This window comes from Leptinotarsa decemlineata, unplaced genomic scaffold (assembly GCF_025532065.1).
Source record: "Leptinotarsa decemlineata unplaced genomic scaffold, Ldec_3_MD MMD2_tig00004204_RagTag_RagTag, whole genome shotgun sequence".
In the NCBI taxonomy this organism is placed as follows: Eukaryota; Metazoa; Arthropoda; class Insecta; order Coleoptera; family Chrysomelidae; genus Leptinotarsa; species Leptinotarsa decemlineata.
In genome coordinates, this window is record NW_027412603.1 from 1323382 (window position 1) to 1342343 (window position 18962).

The window sequence follows — 18962 nt, forward strand, 5'->3', positions numbered from 1 at the left end:
GAAACACCAGTTTCAAGAATCCAGCTAACGACAAAGACATTCACATATTTGCAAACGCCCCACATATGATTAAACTTTTAAGGAATCATTTTCTTGACAGTGGATATCTTTTAAACGGAAAAATTATCAATTCCAAACCAGTTGTAGACTTATTGCAAAATACTAAAAATTTGGACTTGAATATTGCCCATAAGCTTAACGCAGATTTATTAACTGTAAAAGGTAACTACCATTTAAAATTAAGATTTTGTTTGTGTATATCATGAGGTCATGAACTTATTATATTATAATTCCAATTGATTTTTAGGTGCTCAAAGGCAGAAAGTAAAATATGCTTCTAAGTTGTTTTCGCATACAATTTCAAAAGCGATGTCTGGTTTGACGTTTTTAACTCGCAAATACCACATGCAGATTCACGAAATCGAGTTAAAGGTAAAAATAACAATATTCTATTCTAAACTACTTATTTAATACACTTTAAAATCAATATTCTAGGGTATGGTCTGGCTTTACAAGAACAAAACGAAATTTTGGAAAAAATGAAAAATATGGTTAAAGATATGAGAAAGATTGGGTCAAATACTTTACTACCGTTTCAGAAAGGGATTATTATAAGTATAGAATCCTTGCAAAAGCTTTTTTTTGACCTCAAAGAAGAATTTGGTGTCAAATATTTATTGATGTACCGGCTAAACCAGGACCCACTTGAAGGATTTTTTTCTATTATGAGAGCAATTGGTGGTCTGCATGACCACCCAAATGCCCTACAATTCAAATATCTGCTAAGAAATTATTTGGTGGGCAGAAATGATAATGTAATATCTAAATCCGCAAATATTGAAGAGGAACTTGACATTGTAACTAACCAACCAACCACTTCTGCAAATATTGTAAACGAGGCCAAGAACTCAGTAATGCAGCAGGTATTAAGAGGATTTTATTTCATTTATTAAATTTGGTTTCATTTTGATTTATTTTCTTTCTTTAAAATTAATTTTGAATAAAAAATTGTACTTTTAGGCTCTTACCGGAGAAATGCTTAGTGCTTTAGATTTATCTGAAGCCGATGAAAATGAGAAGGAAATATTTGAAAAAAATATACTCGATACAAAGGAAGAGTTAAGGTGGGACGGATTGGAAAATTTGGCAGGTTTTATCGCATTTAAGTTGAGAAACAAAGAAAAACTTGGTTCTATCCCCGATTCCAATGAGATTTCTTTTTCCTGGGTCAACCATTTAACAGAAGGTGGATTACAGAAACCTAGTGAAGAGTTTTTATCCAAATGTAATGAGCTAGACCATATATTCACCAAATATAATGGAGAATCTTTGAAAATTATCTTGTAAATTTAAATAAATTAGCGGAAAGTGTCCAGTTAAGCAATGCAGCAAAAAATTTATTTTTTAGATGCAAAATGTTTTTTAGAATAAGAATTTTGAACAGAAATATTAAAGAAATATCTAGTATGAGAAAACGCAAAATGACAAAATTATGAATTAATTAAATTAAATTATATTCTTGAACTAGACCATTCACTTGTAAAATTTACTTTGTGTAAAATTGAGATATTCCCATTGATATATAAATAAAAATTTAAAAAAATATTGTGTATTTGTGTCGTTTATATAATATTATGTTGATGTCTTCCCATTTTAAAATGTGTTGTACTAACTTTATACACGATTTATTCTGCTACCGTAAAAGCATGCCAAAAATTAAAATTTGCCTCTGTAAAGCAATTTAAATTATATAGACTGATTTTTCCATTATTACATTCAATCTCATAAAATTACCGGTTACAAAATAGTAACAATGTTGTAAAAATCGTCGAAATTAATCCAAATTGCATATAAAATCCATGCTTCGCTGAGGCGTACTAATGCATTTTGTCACGCGATGACGTCGTGCGCGCAGAGGTCCAATTCTCGTCGCCCAATTGATCATATCTTTATGGTTATAGTATCATGCTACCGAGCAACGTCTAAATTGGTAAAAAACTGCCAAAAAAGACTCTTCTGGATAGAAATACTAAACAGATTGTCTCTAGTCTGGTTTCCTGACCATACTGGCCTGGAAGACAATGAAGCTGCTGACTCTTTTGCAAAGGAGGGTGCTGCCAGCGGCTTCATTGGACCAGAACCTGTCATTAACATCGCTTTGGGCTTTGCCAAACAAACACTGAACACCTGGATGACAAGAATCTTCCAGGATTGGCTCACTCCAAGACGTTTATTCACCCTTCGAAGCTTGATTCCCAACAATTGTTGCACTATAGTAGGGATGAACTACGATGTTTAACAGGCCTTCTTACAGGTCACTGTCATTTGAATCATCACATGCAGAGACTTGGACTGTCGGAAAACAGTGTGTGTCGCCTCTGTCTGGAAAATGATGAAACTCCAGGGCATATACTTTGTGTCTACCCCGCTGGAGACCAAATTAGGTTCTTTGAGTTCGGCAGATCCGTACTCTCATCATCTGACCTGAAAGACCACTCACCATACAAACTAATCGGCTTCGTTAAGAAGCTGGGTTTATATGGCCGAGTTTGAATAGGTGTGAGCCACAATAAACCCTTATGGGTTGCGGTGGAGGGTCGAATAGACCCACTCACTTCAGACCTACCTACCTACCTATCTTCCAAAACCTAGCAACTACCGGTGGAAACTCTACCCGAGGGAAAACACCAAACATGTGTCAGGAGACGACGGGTCCTATCTCTCTATTCCTTATCATGAAAAGGAAGAATGACGACTTCACAAGAGTCAGTCCATTCCTTATCCAAAGATTGATGAAAGTAAAGGACGGACTGCTGATAGAAACAAGAACTAGAGCTCAAGCAGAGATACTGCTTTCGAATGAAAAATTTTCCAAGTTTGAGGTCGAAGTTTTTCTGCAAAAGCAAGGGTTCAGTGTTTTGTAAAGACTTTCTCAACTACCCAATTGAAGATATGGAAGAAGAACTTGAATTTCAAGGGGTCACCAAAGAAACTCGTAAGTTATGTATATAAAACCCTCCTTTATGCTTATTCATCAAATGCTGACTAAATTATAATAAACTTATAAAAGCCACCTATCTTGAAGGAAGAGTCAGTTCTGTTAGTACGATTGTTAGAGTAACTTCTGTACAATAAAGTCTGAATATCTAAATAAAGTCTTTTTAAAAAGTGGTTCTCATGGCCCGAAACTATAATTGGCGCAGTCGGTAGGATAAGACATAATAATGACGAGGATAAATAACCCTATCCTTCCCTTTTCCCTTGGAAAAGCAAGAACCACTACACAAAAACATACGTTTATTAAATTCATTGACTTAAAACAATTTGATTCTCCCCTAAACATCTTAAATAATAATACAAAAACAATCGCAGAATTTATCTTGATCAAAGACCCACAACTACACCACATGTATAATAATCTGAATTATTTGCTAGACAAAATCAAAGTGAAATTAATCAATATTAAACCTCAAGAAAATAATCGATCAAAAAGGGCATCTATTAATATAGTAGGCAGAACAAGTAAATGGCTCTTTGGTACTTTAGATGATGAAGATGCAGAAAAATATAATAAAGCAATTTTCACTTTGGAAAAGAATCAGAACATGCTTCACTATGATTTAGAAAATTACCTAACTATCACAAGAAAATTTATGAACGAAACTACGAATAGCTTACAGCAAATTGTTAAAAACCAACAATTAATTGACGAAAAAATAAAAAGTATTGTCTTAAATCTGAATAAGTTCACGCTATTCTTAAGACTTCAAAATTCTCTTGATACAATGATAATAGATTGTCGAATTATATTATCAATATTTAATAACATTGAAGATTCAATTTTATTTGCAGAATTAAACATCATTCATAGCACGATATTACCATTATCTGATCGAAGAATTAATAAAAATAATGTTAAACCTTTACAAAGGCAGTTTACCAAACTTTACAAACATTCAGTCGTATAACAAATCACTAAAAATTGAAATTGATTATAAAAATGGAATTATTATATTTGCAATTCATTTTCCGATACTTCTTGAAAATGTTCATGATTACTTCCATTTGTTCCCAATTCCAACACTCAACCAAGCTATCGTTCCTTTAAAACCCTATATAATTCTTAACTCGACTTACCATCATTATGAAGATGAACCCTGTACGAGAATTAAAAATACCTGCATATACCATGTTGACAACCAAATTTCAAAAGAAGATTGTTTACCGAAATTACTAATTGGTAAAACCGATCATCAATGCCAGACGATTCAAATTCAATTAGACCAGGACATAATAGAACCTGTCAACGATGCCTACATTATCATTATCCCCATTGATAAGATCATGATTGAGAAAAATTGTAAGGTGCATGGATACGAAAATATCAGACAACCACAGTTGATCCATATCCCACATAAATGTAACCTCACTGTTAGAAGTGAAGTTTATTCCAACGACGCCACTTCCGTTCAAGGAAACCCTCTACAGTTACCCGAAATAGATACTATCCAGCTACATCCTGAGAATAACCCTATGAAAGTTCCTGAAAGAGTAAACCTCGACGAACTAACCCGACTTCAGGACCTTGCTGAAAAAACCCAATTACATCGACTAGAAGCCTTAGAAGAAGACAGCACTTCTTATACTTTAATGTATATTTGTATATTTATATTTATTATACTTCTTACATATTTTATTTTACATTCCAAATATAAGAACAAATTTAAATGTTTTAAAAGGAAAAATAAACAAGAAAATATTCATTTAGAAAATGTTGATGAAAATAATATTAATGTATTATTTTCATCTTAGGGATGGAGAAGTTATGTATATAAAACCCTCCTTTATGCTTATTCATAAAATGCTGACTAAGTTATAATAAACTTATAAAAGCCACCTATCTTGAAGGAAGAATCAGTTCTGTTAGTACGATTGTTAGAGTAACTTCTGTACAATAAAGTCTGTAAATCTAAATAAAGTCTTTTTAAAAAGTGGTTCCCGTGGCCCGAAACTATAATTCGTATGAAACAAATGAAAGGACATGAAACTGTTGATTCACCAAATGAAAATTTTGGAATTCAACTGAACGAAACTACCCACTAATATACATGCAGTTTACTACAAATTGAGAGTTCGTCCGTATTTCCCAGCACCAACGAGAAGCTTCAACTGCTAACTATTCGGACACATATACTCATGATGCCAAACAGAGAAAACCTGCGTCTGTGAAAAAAAACATGAATGAAAATGTGATGAACATATGTGCGAACTGCAAAGGAAATCATTCATCAAATTTGAAGAACTGCCCTGAACTTACACTGAAAAAAGATATTCAAAAATCAAGACGATACAGCAAATTCCTATTTTGAAGCTGAGAAAAAATTCACTTCAAGAACAGCAAACAAAAAAAATATATCTTATGTATTGTCTATACAGATTGTTGACGTTGAGAGATGCTTTGAGGACACGATTGAGACCAAATGAAATAACTCTCAACTCCTTTTCCTCATCCTAACCATCCAAACTAACCTCATTCACACTTCTCTACCACCGCCTTCTGAATTCAAAAAATAGTGGTCGAGCTGGAAGGTAAAATCTGAAACTAATGCAACATTCTCTGATTGGAGACGTCAACATCTCCTTCAACCTTGTTACCCTGAAACATCGAAAAAATGTTGGAGATTTGTATTTTTTATATAGATACGTCGTGGAATCAAATGTGCCAAGTGCTACCACGAGCAGTACGCATCATAAATACGCGACGGACTGTGGCTGCTCATCGTTTCGAGGATCAACTCAGTACTTACTTAAAAAAAAACTTCTACTCAATTGAGAAAAGGAACGAACAATAAAAGAAGTCCACCGCAGGACTTGAAACTGAAAAATATGACACGATACTCAGTTTTTGCAAAACAACCGCTCAGGATACAGGTCATGTTATTCAACCAATAAAGCAAACACACTTAGGATCCTTTGGAAAATTTGACTTTCTGGAACTGTAATGGATGTGACCTTCATTATTTTGAGCTGAAAGAAAAAAATGTGGAAAAAAATCTATATTGTATATGCTTGCAAGAAACCTACCCCAAACCTCAAGAGGAATTCCAAATGAGAGGATATTTTAGCTACAGAAAAATCCAAAACAATATACCTGGTCATGGAATCCAAATACATTCTGATTTTAAAGTAGTAGCAGCACACATAGACTTCCTTTTCAGCTTGACGACCTGCAGTGTCCACCTACCTAACAACAACTGGGACTTAAATGGCCTTAGAACAATAGCCAACTAACTCCCAGAACTCTGCTTGATTGTGGGGAACTTCAATGCTCATAACCCACTCTGGGAATCTGAAAATCTTGACATCAGAGGAAGGTAAGCTGAAGAGTTCATTGATGACCTGAATCTTACAGTTCTGAATAGTGCTGAAAGACATTTTCTAAATCTCAGATCTCGCTCCTTATCAGTCATAGACCTTGCTCATCAACTCTTTTTCCTTCATTCAGATGGTACTGCCTTGTGATGATATGATAGATCATTTTCTTATGGGTATAGAGCGTTCCAATAAAACCCTTCCGACATCTTCTTCAAACAGTGGCTTAGGAATAAAGCTAACTGGGATTTATACAAAGCGAAATTGAACACTTTGAGAGATGTTATCCTCGACAATGCAGATGACGCAGACGAAGAAATTAGCACCGTAAGTTTGAAATTGGATTCGCACCATAATGAGTAAAAAGTTCACAAATGTATCTCAAGTACACAAAGATAATGGCCATCTCATCACAGATTCCCAGAAATATTTTGCTGCAATAAGGAACACTCCAAATCTAGGTCCAGATCTGCAGACAATTAGAACAACAGCAGAGAGATAGTCTAGAATATAATATTTCTCTCACTTTTTTCGAGTTTGAAACAGCCTTGGAAAATACCAAAACCTCTGCGCTTGGATCCGACGAAGTCATATATGATTTCATGAGATAACTTTCGAAATGACCCATGTATGTTATTCCTAATCTATTCAATAAAATATGGCAATACCAGAAACATGGAGAGGGGCGATTATTATTCCAACTATCGCCCTATATCACACACAAGCTGTCTGAATGAAGTTTTGAAGAGAATGGTGAGTTATAGACCACGTTGGTATCTTGAATCGAATAAAGTGTTATCCAATGCACAAGTAGAATTTTGAAATCAGAGATCCACTATCGACTAGAAATGAGATTTTCAAAATCCAAAACACACTATGTCCACTTTTGCAGACTAAGGTTGCCCCATAAAAAACCTAGACTTGCAACTCAGAATTCTGAGATGAAAGTCAGAATTATACAAGAAGGGCCACACAAAAATATTTTTTCCGATTTGTATAATTCTGACTTTCATCTCAGAATTCTGAGTTGCAAGTTAGAATTCTGATTTGCAAGTCAGAATTCTGTGATACAAGTCAGAATTCTGACTTACAAGTCAGAATTCTGAGATGAAAGTCAGAATTATACAAATCGAAAAAAATATTTTTGTGTGGCCCTTCTTGTATAATTCTGACTTTCATCTCAGAATTCTGAGTTGCAAGTCAGAATTCTGACTTGTATCTCAGAATTCTGACTTGTATCTCAGAATTCTGACTTGCAACTAAGAATTCTGAGATGAAAATCAGAATTATACATATCGAAAAAAAACTTTTTGTGTGGCCTTTCAACGCTTTTGTATAACATATTCAGAATCAAAAATACATCCTTGGAATTGAAATGAAGGCAATTTCGATTATCAACCTGCGAAGAATATTAGTAAAAATAAAAAAAAATTAAATATGAGTATTGGAACTATTTGAATTGGAAAATGATCATGAAAGAGAGATTTTTGACGAAACTCATTGTGGAGGATTTCCAAGCCCATTATTTCACATTTCAGATAATAATTGTCAATTGTGAAATTTCCCATTTTTTTTACTGCATAGTACAATTCTTCAGCAATTGCAATATGATGATTTTCATAGTTATATGTTTCACTATCAATTAAACATATCACGTTTCTGAACAAGATGAGACTCACCTTTCTTCCTGGTTCTACGACGAAGTTAAGATTTTTCAAAACTTCTGGATCATCCTTGGCATATTTCAGTGACAAATTCTTGAATTCTATTCGTCCTTCATCAGGCCAGGACTTTGATAATGAAGTACCTGCGAATGGTAACGGACAACTAGTTTATTGTTGTTATATTTATTTTGCCATGCTTTGAAAATATTCGTTCAGCTACATAACTATCGTCATTTTCTCTAACACAAGTTGATTTTTGAATGAATGAATGAATGAATGATTTATTGGTAGGAAGATCCTAATACACAAACATAATATACATAATATTTCATGTTATATAGACATACATAGTAAGGATATAATACATATATACATATAGGTACACATAAATACATAATATATACCGAGTCACTTACTATCTATTCTATTGTGATACCTTTCATATAATCAGTCAAATCTTTTTTGAATTGAAACAGGTTTTTATTATTCTTCATATTTTGGGGAAGTTTGTTATATTCAATGAGGCCTTTATATAATAAAATTTTCATGGAGTTTGATAAACTACAGTGTGGCAGGTGAAAATTTTCATTTTGTTCAGTAGTGTAATTGTGAGTGGAATTTCTATAAATGATAAATTCTTCGAAATAAGAAGGTAGCATATGATTGGTTATCTTAAAAATAAATATCATTGCTGACCTGTAATATCTTTCACGAATAGACATCCACTGTAATGCACTGAGCATAAAGCATATACTTGCATAACGATTACATCCAAGAACCACCCTCATTCCTCTGTTCTGTAACTTTTGCAGAGACATAATTTTATTTTGGTCAAAACTGTATAACAGCGTACTGCAATAATCAAAATGGGGCTGTATTATTGTATTATATACGGTTATTTTCGCATTTGTAGAAAGGTGTTTCGAAATTCTAGTGAAGAAATATAGTTTTTTTGAAATCTTTTTAGTCATATAGTTATAGTGTGCACCAAAAGACATACTGTTGTCCAACATAAAACCTAAATATTTGAATTCTTTCACAAATTCAAGTTTCTGACCATCAGCATACAGGGAAAGAGTATTTATATTCATTTGTTTATATTTGTAAGAGGTTGTTAGAATCATAGCTTTCGTTTTTGAAGTATTTAATTTCATTTTATTTGCCGAAAAATAATTCTCAATTTGATTTAGAGATGAGTTCATCTTTTCTATAGCTACTTTCAGGTCTTTATGTGCTATAGATAGTAACGTGTCGTCAGCAAATAAGTTGATGAAGTCACTAGTGTAGTATGTGTTTATGTCGTTTATGTAAATCAAAAACAACAAGGGCCCCAGTACACTTCCCTGGGGCACTCCGAACTTTGTAGTGACTGGAATGGATAATTCACTTTCAATCTTTGTGACTTGTTGTCGATCATTTAAATAATTTTTAAACCAATTTAGCACAACCCTTTTAATCCCAATTAATTCAAATTTTTTTAAAAGGATATTCCTATCAATTGTCTCGAATGCTCTTCGTAAATCAAGAAAAACTGCAACAACGTATTCTCCCTTATCAATTGATTGTATCCACTTGGTAACAGTCAGTTGTAGAGCGGTTTCACAGGAGAAATTCTTTCGAAATCCAGATTGGTTTGTTATTAGGATATTGTTCTTGTTAATATAATTCATTAGTTGATCGTATACAGCCATTTCCAACAATTCCTCCATTCCCGGCAGAGTATTAATGGGACGATATTCACTTGATTTATTTGTGTTTGGAATTTTAGGTATCGGAACAACAGTACTGACTTTTAATGCATTAGGAAATTGTCCATATTGTAGGGAAATATTTACAAACTGCAATAGCACATGCCCAATAACACCAAAAGTATATTTTATAAATTTAATATCGACAATTTCTGCCCCAGATTTGTTTTCCAAGTTGTTGATTATTTTAGCAAGGTCTGCTATCTTTAGCTGCTGAAATTCAGAAAAAGTAGACACTGCCTCATCACCCGCTTGCCAAACTGTATTAGCATTTATAGAGTCAACTATGGATTCGATACTAGTTTCGAAATAAAGATTTCACGAGTTTCCGTGCAAATTTTTACTTGACCGTTTATTTCAAACTGGATGCCGTTACTGAAACTAGAGTTATTCGTTGTGTTTATCAGCGATTTTATGCTTTTCCACATGCCTCGTGGATTTCTCGTGTTCAAATCAATTTTATTATAATAGTACTTCTGTTTTTTTGTTTTGAGTAAATTTACTACATCATTCCTCAATTTTTTGTACCATTGCCAATCATCATCATTTTTGCTATTCTTAAAGGTCTTATATGCATCATCTCTTGCTTTAGCAAAATTATGCACATCCTAGTCATACCATGGTAAACTATTTTTATGACAACGGTATGTTTGGAGAGGAGCTATGATATTAACAGTATTTTTTGTTTGGAAAATAAAATCACTTTAAAATCGATTTACATCAACACAGTTTAATAAATAATTGTTGCTTATTAGTTCTTTGGTTATTGTATCCATGTTTGTTCTGCCCAAATTTCGGTAGGAAATCAGAGTTTTTGAGTCACTCTTTATTCTATTAGACAAATTGACTGAAATCAAGGAATGATCAGTTAACTTTGGCACATGATGTACAATGGTTTGATTATCGAAATTACTAAGAACAAAATCAATCAAAGAGGAACTATTATTTGTAATTCTGGTACATTCATTTACGTGCTGACAAACTCCATGACTGTTTATTATATTTCGAAAACGAGTTGAATATGTGTCATTTTTGAGTAGATTTATGTTAAAATCGCCGGCCAAGATAAATTTTTTGTTAGATGTACATAAATCTTCACAGATGTTTTCGAAATCATCAAGAAATATTGAGTGACTTGCACTGGGTGAATGGTACAAAACACCGACTATCATGTTTGTTTGATTATACTTAATTTTTAATGCTATACACCAGTAATTGTTGTTGAGAATATATCGTTTATAGATCGAATAATGTATACTACGGTTAACATAAATCACAACACCTCCCGAATGTCTTGATAATGAATCACATCTAATTGTGTTATAGTTCGGGAGCAAAATCTCGGAATCTTGAATGTCTTCAGTAGTACGACTTTCGCTGAATAATAAGATATCCGGCTTCGTCTTTATGTGCGGTAAGACTTTCAATGTTACCATAGATAATGTTTGTTTTTAAGGGTATATTAGGATGAAGTGCTACTTTTTTTCATTTTTGACCATGTTAACAATAGTAGGTATATTGTTAATGTATCTAATGGTTTTTCGGTTATCGCCTTTTGCAATTATTTCCTGAAGCTGTTTCTTGATACTCTTATAATAATCTTGTTGTTTTTTTGTTTGGTCCTTGAAGATTTTGATGCTTTGTGGAAGCGAATTTTTATTCTTGAGTACCGAAATTGCATTCTCTTTGTTCGCTGTGATTACTTTGATCAGGCGATTTTTATCAGGGGAAGCTTTCCCAACTCTGAATATTTTTAAATTATTCATGTCGATATTTTGATATTGAAGTAGATCCTGTACATTTTTAATATCTTCCTCTTTCCTGCTTGAAGGTGAAGTGGCCTGCGATTCCTTTATATTTGCTATAATTAAGTTGGATTCTCTTCTTTGTCTCTCCATCAGCTCCACAATGATACTTTCCTGAGAGCCAGTTTCCTCCGTCTTGACTTTTTTCAGCTGGTCGATTTCGTTCTCGAGTACATTAAGTTCTGATTTGAGGTCGATATTTTCCACTCTTAGGTCACTAACTTCTGATTTCAGAGTAGCAACTTCTGCTGTGAGGGCGGCGAATTCAGCTTTGAAACTTCTAATTTCTCTTACGAGTAGTGGTACACTCTTGAAGGATACGCGGCATTCTTGACAAAAATAATGTAGGGTTCTTTTGATAAGAACCACTGCATGAAGTTCAGACGAACTCAAACCCGTACATACTTCTGATGGATGTTGCGTGATGTGACAGCTGTCACAAGTGACAGTTTTATCACCTAGATCCTGCTCACATGATGCCCAAATATCGGCCATTCTGATATCGATCAAAAATGGTGTTCAACCCTCTGACTATAGGATAGCTATTTGTTACCAGTTTTTTCTTCACTTGCTGATAAGGTTTTTCCAAACAGTTTGTGCAAATGTAAAATCTTCAAAATGTAGGTGCAAACACAGATTTGACATGAAAAACTAAAAATACATTAAAAGGTTCTGCTCGCAGTTCACGATTTTCCAACACACCAAAATATCAGTATTTTTATACGGCCTTTACTCTTGTTATTTCTAATTAAACGGAGCTGTCCTGTTTCACGTGCACACACATTTTCTACTCGTCAAAAACTCATTTAAAATCTTATTGCCTACTTTACTACTTGAATGATCATTTTTCAGATTCACATTAGAACTAAACTTATACATTTATGATATATGAAACTTTTTTATTTCAATCAATGAAAAGCATTTCATTTTATATGAAGTGGAGAGAACTAAAGAGAAAACTGTGGTATATATAAAATGTTCTTTTCTTGCTGAAGTTTCATTGTGATAAAAGGTTCTGTCTCTCTTTTTATTTTTCATATATTCATAATTCCAGCTTTAATGAGGTTTTATGTACCGTTAATAAGATATTTTTTTCAGATTTTTATCAACGTGAAATTATCCACTATAGATATTTATGTGGAACAGCGTCTTGATTATATTCAAATCGTAACTCACCTTCTGGAGTCTCAAAAGGACCTTCAGTGTCCAGTTTTGTATACTGGAGAATTCTTTCCACACTTATTAGTTGTTGGATTACGTCTGCCAATTGTCGCATTCCAAATTGCAACATTCCCGTCATCATCAGGCATTGAGAAATGGCCAGTCCAACGGAACTGCTATTAACAGTAGTGATTGCTGAAAAATCATTTCAATGTGAGAGACGATTATATCATTTGATTTTTTTCCTTCAATATCGATGTGTACCACACATCAACCACATAAAGAAACAGTGATTGATTGTAACCAGAGAACGTTGCTAATCCAAAGAAAAGTTTATAAAAATTGTGTGTATGAATATTCGACCCAATAGAAGCGTTGATTCAATTCAGAATCGGATGGTGATATAAACGAAATCATTAGACTAAAATCCACGAGAAAATAAAAAAAGGGATAAATTCGAGCAAATATAAGTTTCTACACAGTTGAAGAAAGAACAGATTCATTTCGTCAAGGACTTAACATATAAAAACAAAGTTTGAACGTTGTAAATGATATTTGAAGGTAGATTTGCCTGATAACTGCATAATGTCATAGACGCCATACCAGTCATGTACTTCAGACACCATGCCACAAGAACTAATTGAAATTGGGGAAAGCACTGGCAAGGGCTTTTCCATTGCCATTAGTACAGATATGTTTGGTGTCGTTTTTGATGAAGTACTAGTTTCCAAAACAAGCAATGCTCCCGGACACTAGAAATACAGGGTGTCCCTGGACTTCCTCTTTTCCTCTCGGGAATGTATAGATGGGGTCAAAATATCACCAGTACTTCATATACTTTTTTCCTAAAAGTCTCCGTAACCAAGTTACGGGCACTCGAAGTTACAAAATGAAAAATGTTTTTCTTTGATAACTTTTCAGGTGAATATTCAAAATCATCCAAATGTTGGTAATTGACTAAACAAATGAATTCCGTCGATGAGCTTTCATGCAGGAGTCAGTTGTTTTGCTACAAAGTCAGGAACGGACTACCCCCGATGGTCCACACCCCAAAACTTTGAAATGACAGATATTTTTCAATATTTTTCAACAAAATAAGGTTACTTGGACAATTTTATGAATGAAAGTACTCGTGTGGAAAGTCGATCGGAGCAACGAGTCTTGATAAAAATGTAGTTCTACTCGACGACATCAAACCCGCTCGTCCACCATTATTTGAAATGAATAATCAAAGCAGAAATAATAATGATAACGTTAATTCAACAACATTTATAACAGGAATAATACAAAGTATGCTAAAATGAAGTCGTAAACAAAAAGTACAGTACCTATATGAAAGTTTAAGTCACAATTGTGATAGCAGATATTTTTTCAAAAGAAATATCAATTTCTGTAGATTCGTGGTGTTTTTAAACTAACAAGCTACTCTACTATGAAATATCGAATTCATTCCATATTTTGTATGTACATAATACGTGTGGAATAATCACGTTTCGTGTTGATCAGTTATCTGAATCTCATGAAACTCAACATTCGAATGTTTCAAATTCTTCTTCACAGCTAAACTGTTGAGGAGTTTCACTGTTAATATTATTTAATGGGCGAAATTCTTCAACACGAATCTAAATTTAGCTGAAAAAACGCACATCGGAAAAAATATTTACTATACTAATAAAAAGCAAACGAATGAACTACAAAAACGGCTGCACATGATCAGGTGAAAAATATCCAGGGAATAATATTTCTTTCACAGATGTTGACAAAAAAACCTTTTAGAAAATTTTGATAAAAAATGAGAAACTGGAATGCGATTTTGTTTTGTTGAGTGGTGCGTTGTCATATGACTATCATTGTATTGTCAATATTCTATAGGATATTTTGAATTTTTTTGATATGGCCGAACAGTTTACATTCAATGAATATGCAGATATGCATGTATTTTATGGACGAGCATTTTGTGATGCTGCAGAAGCTCGTCGTCTGTATTCCGATCATTTTCCCAATCGAACGGTACCGTCAAGAGAAACATTCGAGCGTGTCGATCGCAGCTTGAGGGAGACAGGTATGTAATAATTGATAATTAATTTGAGCACGTTGTTTTATTTCGATATTATTGTAGGTACAGTTTTGCCAAAACGAGGTGGTGAGGGCGCTCCTAGACTGTACGTACCGTTGTATTGGAGGAAAATATTTTGGAAGCCGTCGCTGATGATCCTTCAATGAGCATCAGAAATCTATCAGAACAGTTCCATACATCCAAGTCCACTATTCATAGAATAATTAGGGAACAACTGCTCCACCCATTTCACATCCAGAAGGTACATGCCATGACACCTCAAGATTTTCCAGCACGACTGGAATATGCCAATTGGTTCATGGATAGGCAAAGAGAGGATATGACTTTTATTAATCGAGTTTTATTCACTGATGAAGCAGGTTTCAGTAGAAATGGAGTTATCAACTCTCATATTTTCCACAATAGATGGATTGGTAGAGGTGGGCCATATTCATGGCCATCGCGGTCTCCGGATTTAAATCCATTGGATTTCTTTCTGTGGGGGCATCTAAAAAGCCTTGTTTACGCTACACCTATTCACACAAGAGATGCATTGTTGAATAGAATAACATTACATTGTGAAGCCATACGAAACGACCCTGGAATGCTATTTCAAGTACAGAGAGGGTGTCTTCGCAGACTAAGAAAATGTATAGAGAGAGAAGGTGGTCATATCGAGCAGTTTCTGTAGCGGATTTTTCATTTCTGTTTGCTCTTGAGGCTCTTGAGTTTCGTTAGTTAAACGTGTTTGCATTATAAAAATTCGTTATGAACATTTTTACCTATCATTTCCATTTTTCTTAAAAACTAATATTTTCGAATAATGGTAGACATCTCAGGATAAATGTTGTTGAATTAACGTTATCATTATTATTTCTACTTTGATAATTATTCATTTCAAATAATGGTGGACGAGCGGGTTTGATGTCGTCGAGTGAAACTACATTTTTATCAAGACTCGTTGCTTCGATCGACTTTCCACACGAGTACTTTTATTCATAAAATTGTCCAAGTAACCCTAATTTGTTGAAAAATATTGAAAAATATCTGTCATTTCAAAGTTTTGGGGTGTGGACCATCGGGGGTAGTCCGTTCCTGACTTTGTAGCAAAACAACTGACTCCTGCATGAAAGCTTATCGAAGGAATTCATTTGCTTAGTCAATTACCAAAATTTGGATGATTTTGAATATTCACTTGAAAAGTTATCAAAGAAAAACATTTTTCATTTTGTAACTTCGAGGGCCCGTAACTTGGTTACGAAGACATTTAGGAAAAAAAGTTATATGAAGTACTGGTAATATTTTGACCCCATCTATACATTCCCGAGAGGAAAAGAGGAAGTCCAGGGACACCCTGTATAACACTTTTCTATATGTGTGTGTTTTATCCAACAAGTTGCTTTCTTCAGAAGATGGAGTAGACTGAACTGAAATGTATGACGAGAGTGTCGCAGAACTGGTGTTGGAGAACTGAAATTTCAAGAAAGTACCATTTCTGAAATTGTATCATGGATATCTCCTTTCAATTCAATGAAAGAATCTAATAAAAAATGAAAGGATAAACTAAAACCTCTGGCGTGAAATAATTCCAAGTCGTTCAATCTGACCCACAGTAGATGCTGCAGGGATATATCAGGGACGGGTATCATTTGACAGTTGAACACGAATCTTGGTCTTTAGAAGCCTTGCTTATTTTTTATATTCGTGGATTGAGTGTTTTGTCATTTTCATTGAAAGACTATTCATGAATATTTCTTCTACTCCAGTGCTGAGTCCTAAGGCGAATCCAAACAGCGCTGCCTGGTATTAGATGATGGGGGCTCCGTTTTTGGGCTCTGGTTGTAACCATGCAGTTGCCTTGCAGTTGATGCTGCAGAGAAAAACAAAGAATCTCGTATGGTGGTTGATATATCGAAGCTTGGCTCTGCAACAGATCAATTATGAAAATCACGTTTATCTTTGATACTCGTAGACTAAGTCTCCATTCGAACCAGAAATTATGTCTTCGTGAGGAGTGTCACTCCATTTTCTCGGTCAGGCTTGTCATTTGAGGACAACTGAGTTGAGCATTATATTCGTAGTTCAACCTAGCACCATCAATGAGATTAATGGTGGCGCAAAACAGCGCTATTTGGTGTTGGATCATGGATGACTAGTTTTTGAGCTCTGATCAGAACCAGTTACTTTGCAGTAAAAGCCACAGAAAAAGACAAAGATCGAGTCATGTTCCATAGTTGATGTCGAAGCATGGCTTTGCAACAGAGCGCCAAGGAGACTTCTATGAATCCTCATTTTCAAAAGTATTGCTTCATCCATATGTATATAAGAGGCTGTCACTTCTCCGTGAGGAATGAGTTTAAGTTGACTTTTGATGATGTTAACTTTTCCAATCGTACTTGCCAAACTTTCGAATGCTATAATTTTTATGTAACCTAGATCAACTGAAATGAATACTCATACGATAAGTAGATAATTTCAAAATAGTTTGGAAATTTGTTCTACACTTTCGGCATTTGATATAAATAAAATAATCATTTATAACCCGTGTCATATTCTGAGCGAGTTAACAAACTCACTTAGAAGATGACACAGGGTGTTGAAACATGTCTTAGCACTGAATGTTAGTATTGGTATTTGTTAGTATTATTTATACCTTACCCATTCAATAGTTTGGAATCACTCAATTCCTGTTATTTGAAAATGTCTTTGGAGTAAACCAAGAAATACCTGATCTTTATCATAACATTCCATAAAATTTACTTACTTGTATGAATTACAACAAAACTGAATGAAACACATGCAGTCAATATTATGCACACCAGATCGAACCAAAGACCAAAACTATATGAGCAGGATAATGTCAAATACCAGGCCGAACTGTGAACGTCCTGAAAGAATGAAAAACAACTTTCAGGAGCTGATATTTTTTATTCGAATAGATATGGGTTAGTGATAATGAATAGTTTCAGTTATTCGAATTCAAAAAGAATTGGAAGAAACAACAAACACTGGCAAAAGTTCAATACTGATTGAAAATTCTCGACTTTCACAGATACATATTTCCAAAAATATACTATGCATGTTTATCGACATAATTTTTCCTGTTCGAAAATTTCAAATTGAGTTTCGGATTTTGCATTATATATTGTTCACTTCCTTAGTTCATTTCCTTTTCCTTGAATTCAGTTATTTGCAGTGGAACTAATGTTACTGATAAATGCAATCCGAATGAAAATGAAATCAAAACTGTCAAAACGTTAATATTTATAAACTGAAATTGGTATAGATAACGTATAAAAATACCTGAAATGGATTGACCAGTGCAATTTTCATTACAGGCTTCTTTTTTTAACGAATTGTTTTATTCTTCTGATGAATAAGAATAATAATACAGGCAGTGGAAACATTTATTGAAGATATTGAAGGCAACCCGAAATTCTCACGCAAGTTTGAGGTTATGACTTCTGAAGCTACTCTAACGCAGGAATTGTGCCATGCCGCTTTAGGATTGATGTGATGCGCAGGCAAGTAATTAACGTTTTTAGAACAAATTTCCATACTTTGGAATTGAAATACATTATTACAATTTTTGTATGAATCTTCAATTTTCTGAAACAAAATTAATGATGTAGCTTTTTATAATTGAAAACCTTTTTGAAATTGGTCAAGTAGTATTTGAGTTTATCAAACACAAACAGATATTTTCTTTCATAAAATCATGTACATTTTAATAATAATACAAATGAACACCAACACAGAACATCGCGAAAGCAGAGCTTGTATGCGATGAAACTGCCAAAATTTTCGATTAAAAAATATACGTATTTTATGAAATAAACTATAGCAACAAACAAAAAAGAAATATAGAAGAAATAATCTAGACAGTAAATAAAACTTTTGTATGTAGTAGTTAATAAAAATAATAATAAACAAAAAGAACTACAAACCATTGCAAACAACAGGATTTGCCAATACAAAAAAGAACAACATACTATGTTACTAGGACGTCAGGCTCTTAGTAACAAATTAATTTGATGTCGTTCGTCCAAAACGAATTTTTTAAATAATTTTTCAAATTTTTTAAAATGTTCTGCCTGTCGAATGGACTCCGAAAGTATATTATAGGCTCGACTAGCTGAATGCAAATGACTTCGAT

The 18962-nt window shown here is 33.8% G+C and overlaps 1 protein-coding gene across 3 annotated transcripts in view; it reads right to left on the bottom strand.

Moving 5' to 3' along the window:
* The window catches only part of LOC111515228 (ATP-binding cassette sub-family C member 4), a 259515-nt gene that overhangs the window by 13072 nt on the left and 227481 nt on the right, over positions 1–18962 (bottom strand). For all 3 annotated transcript variants that reach the window (XM_074178643.1, XM_074178644.1, XM_074178645.1), the window contains 3 exons: positions 17571–17694; positions 12766–12945; positions 8052–8179 (listed from right to left, as the gene is read on the bottom strand). In XM_074178643.1, the coding sequence (XP_074034744.1) occupies positions 8052–8179; positions 12766–12945; positions 17571–17694 (432 nt within the window). The remainder of the gene's footprint in view (positions 1–8051; positions 8180–12765; positions 12946–17570; positions 17695–18962) is intronic.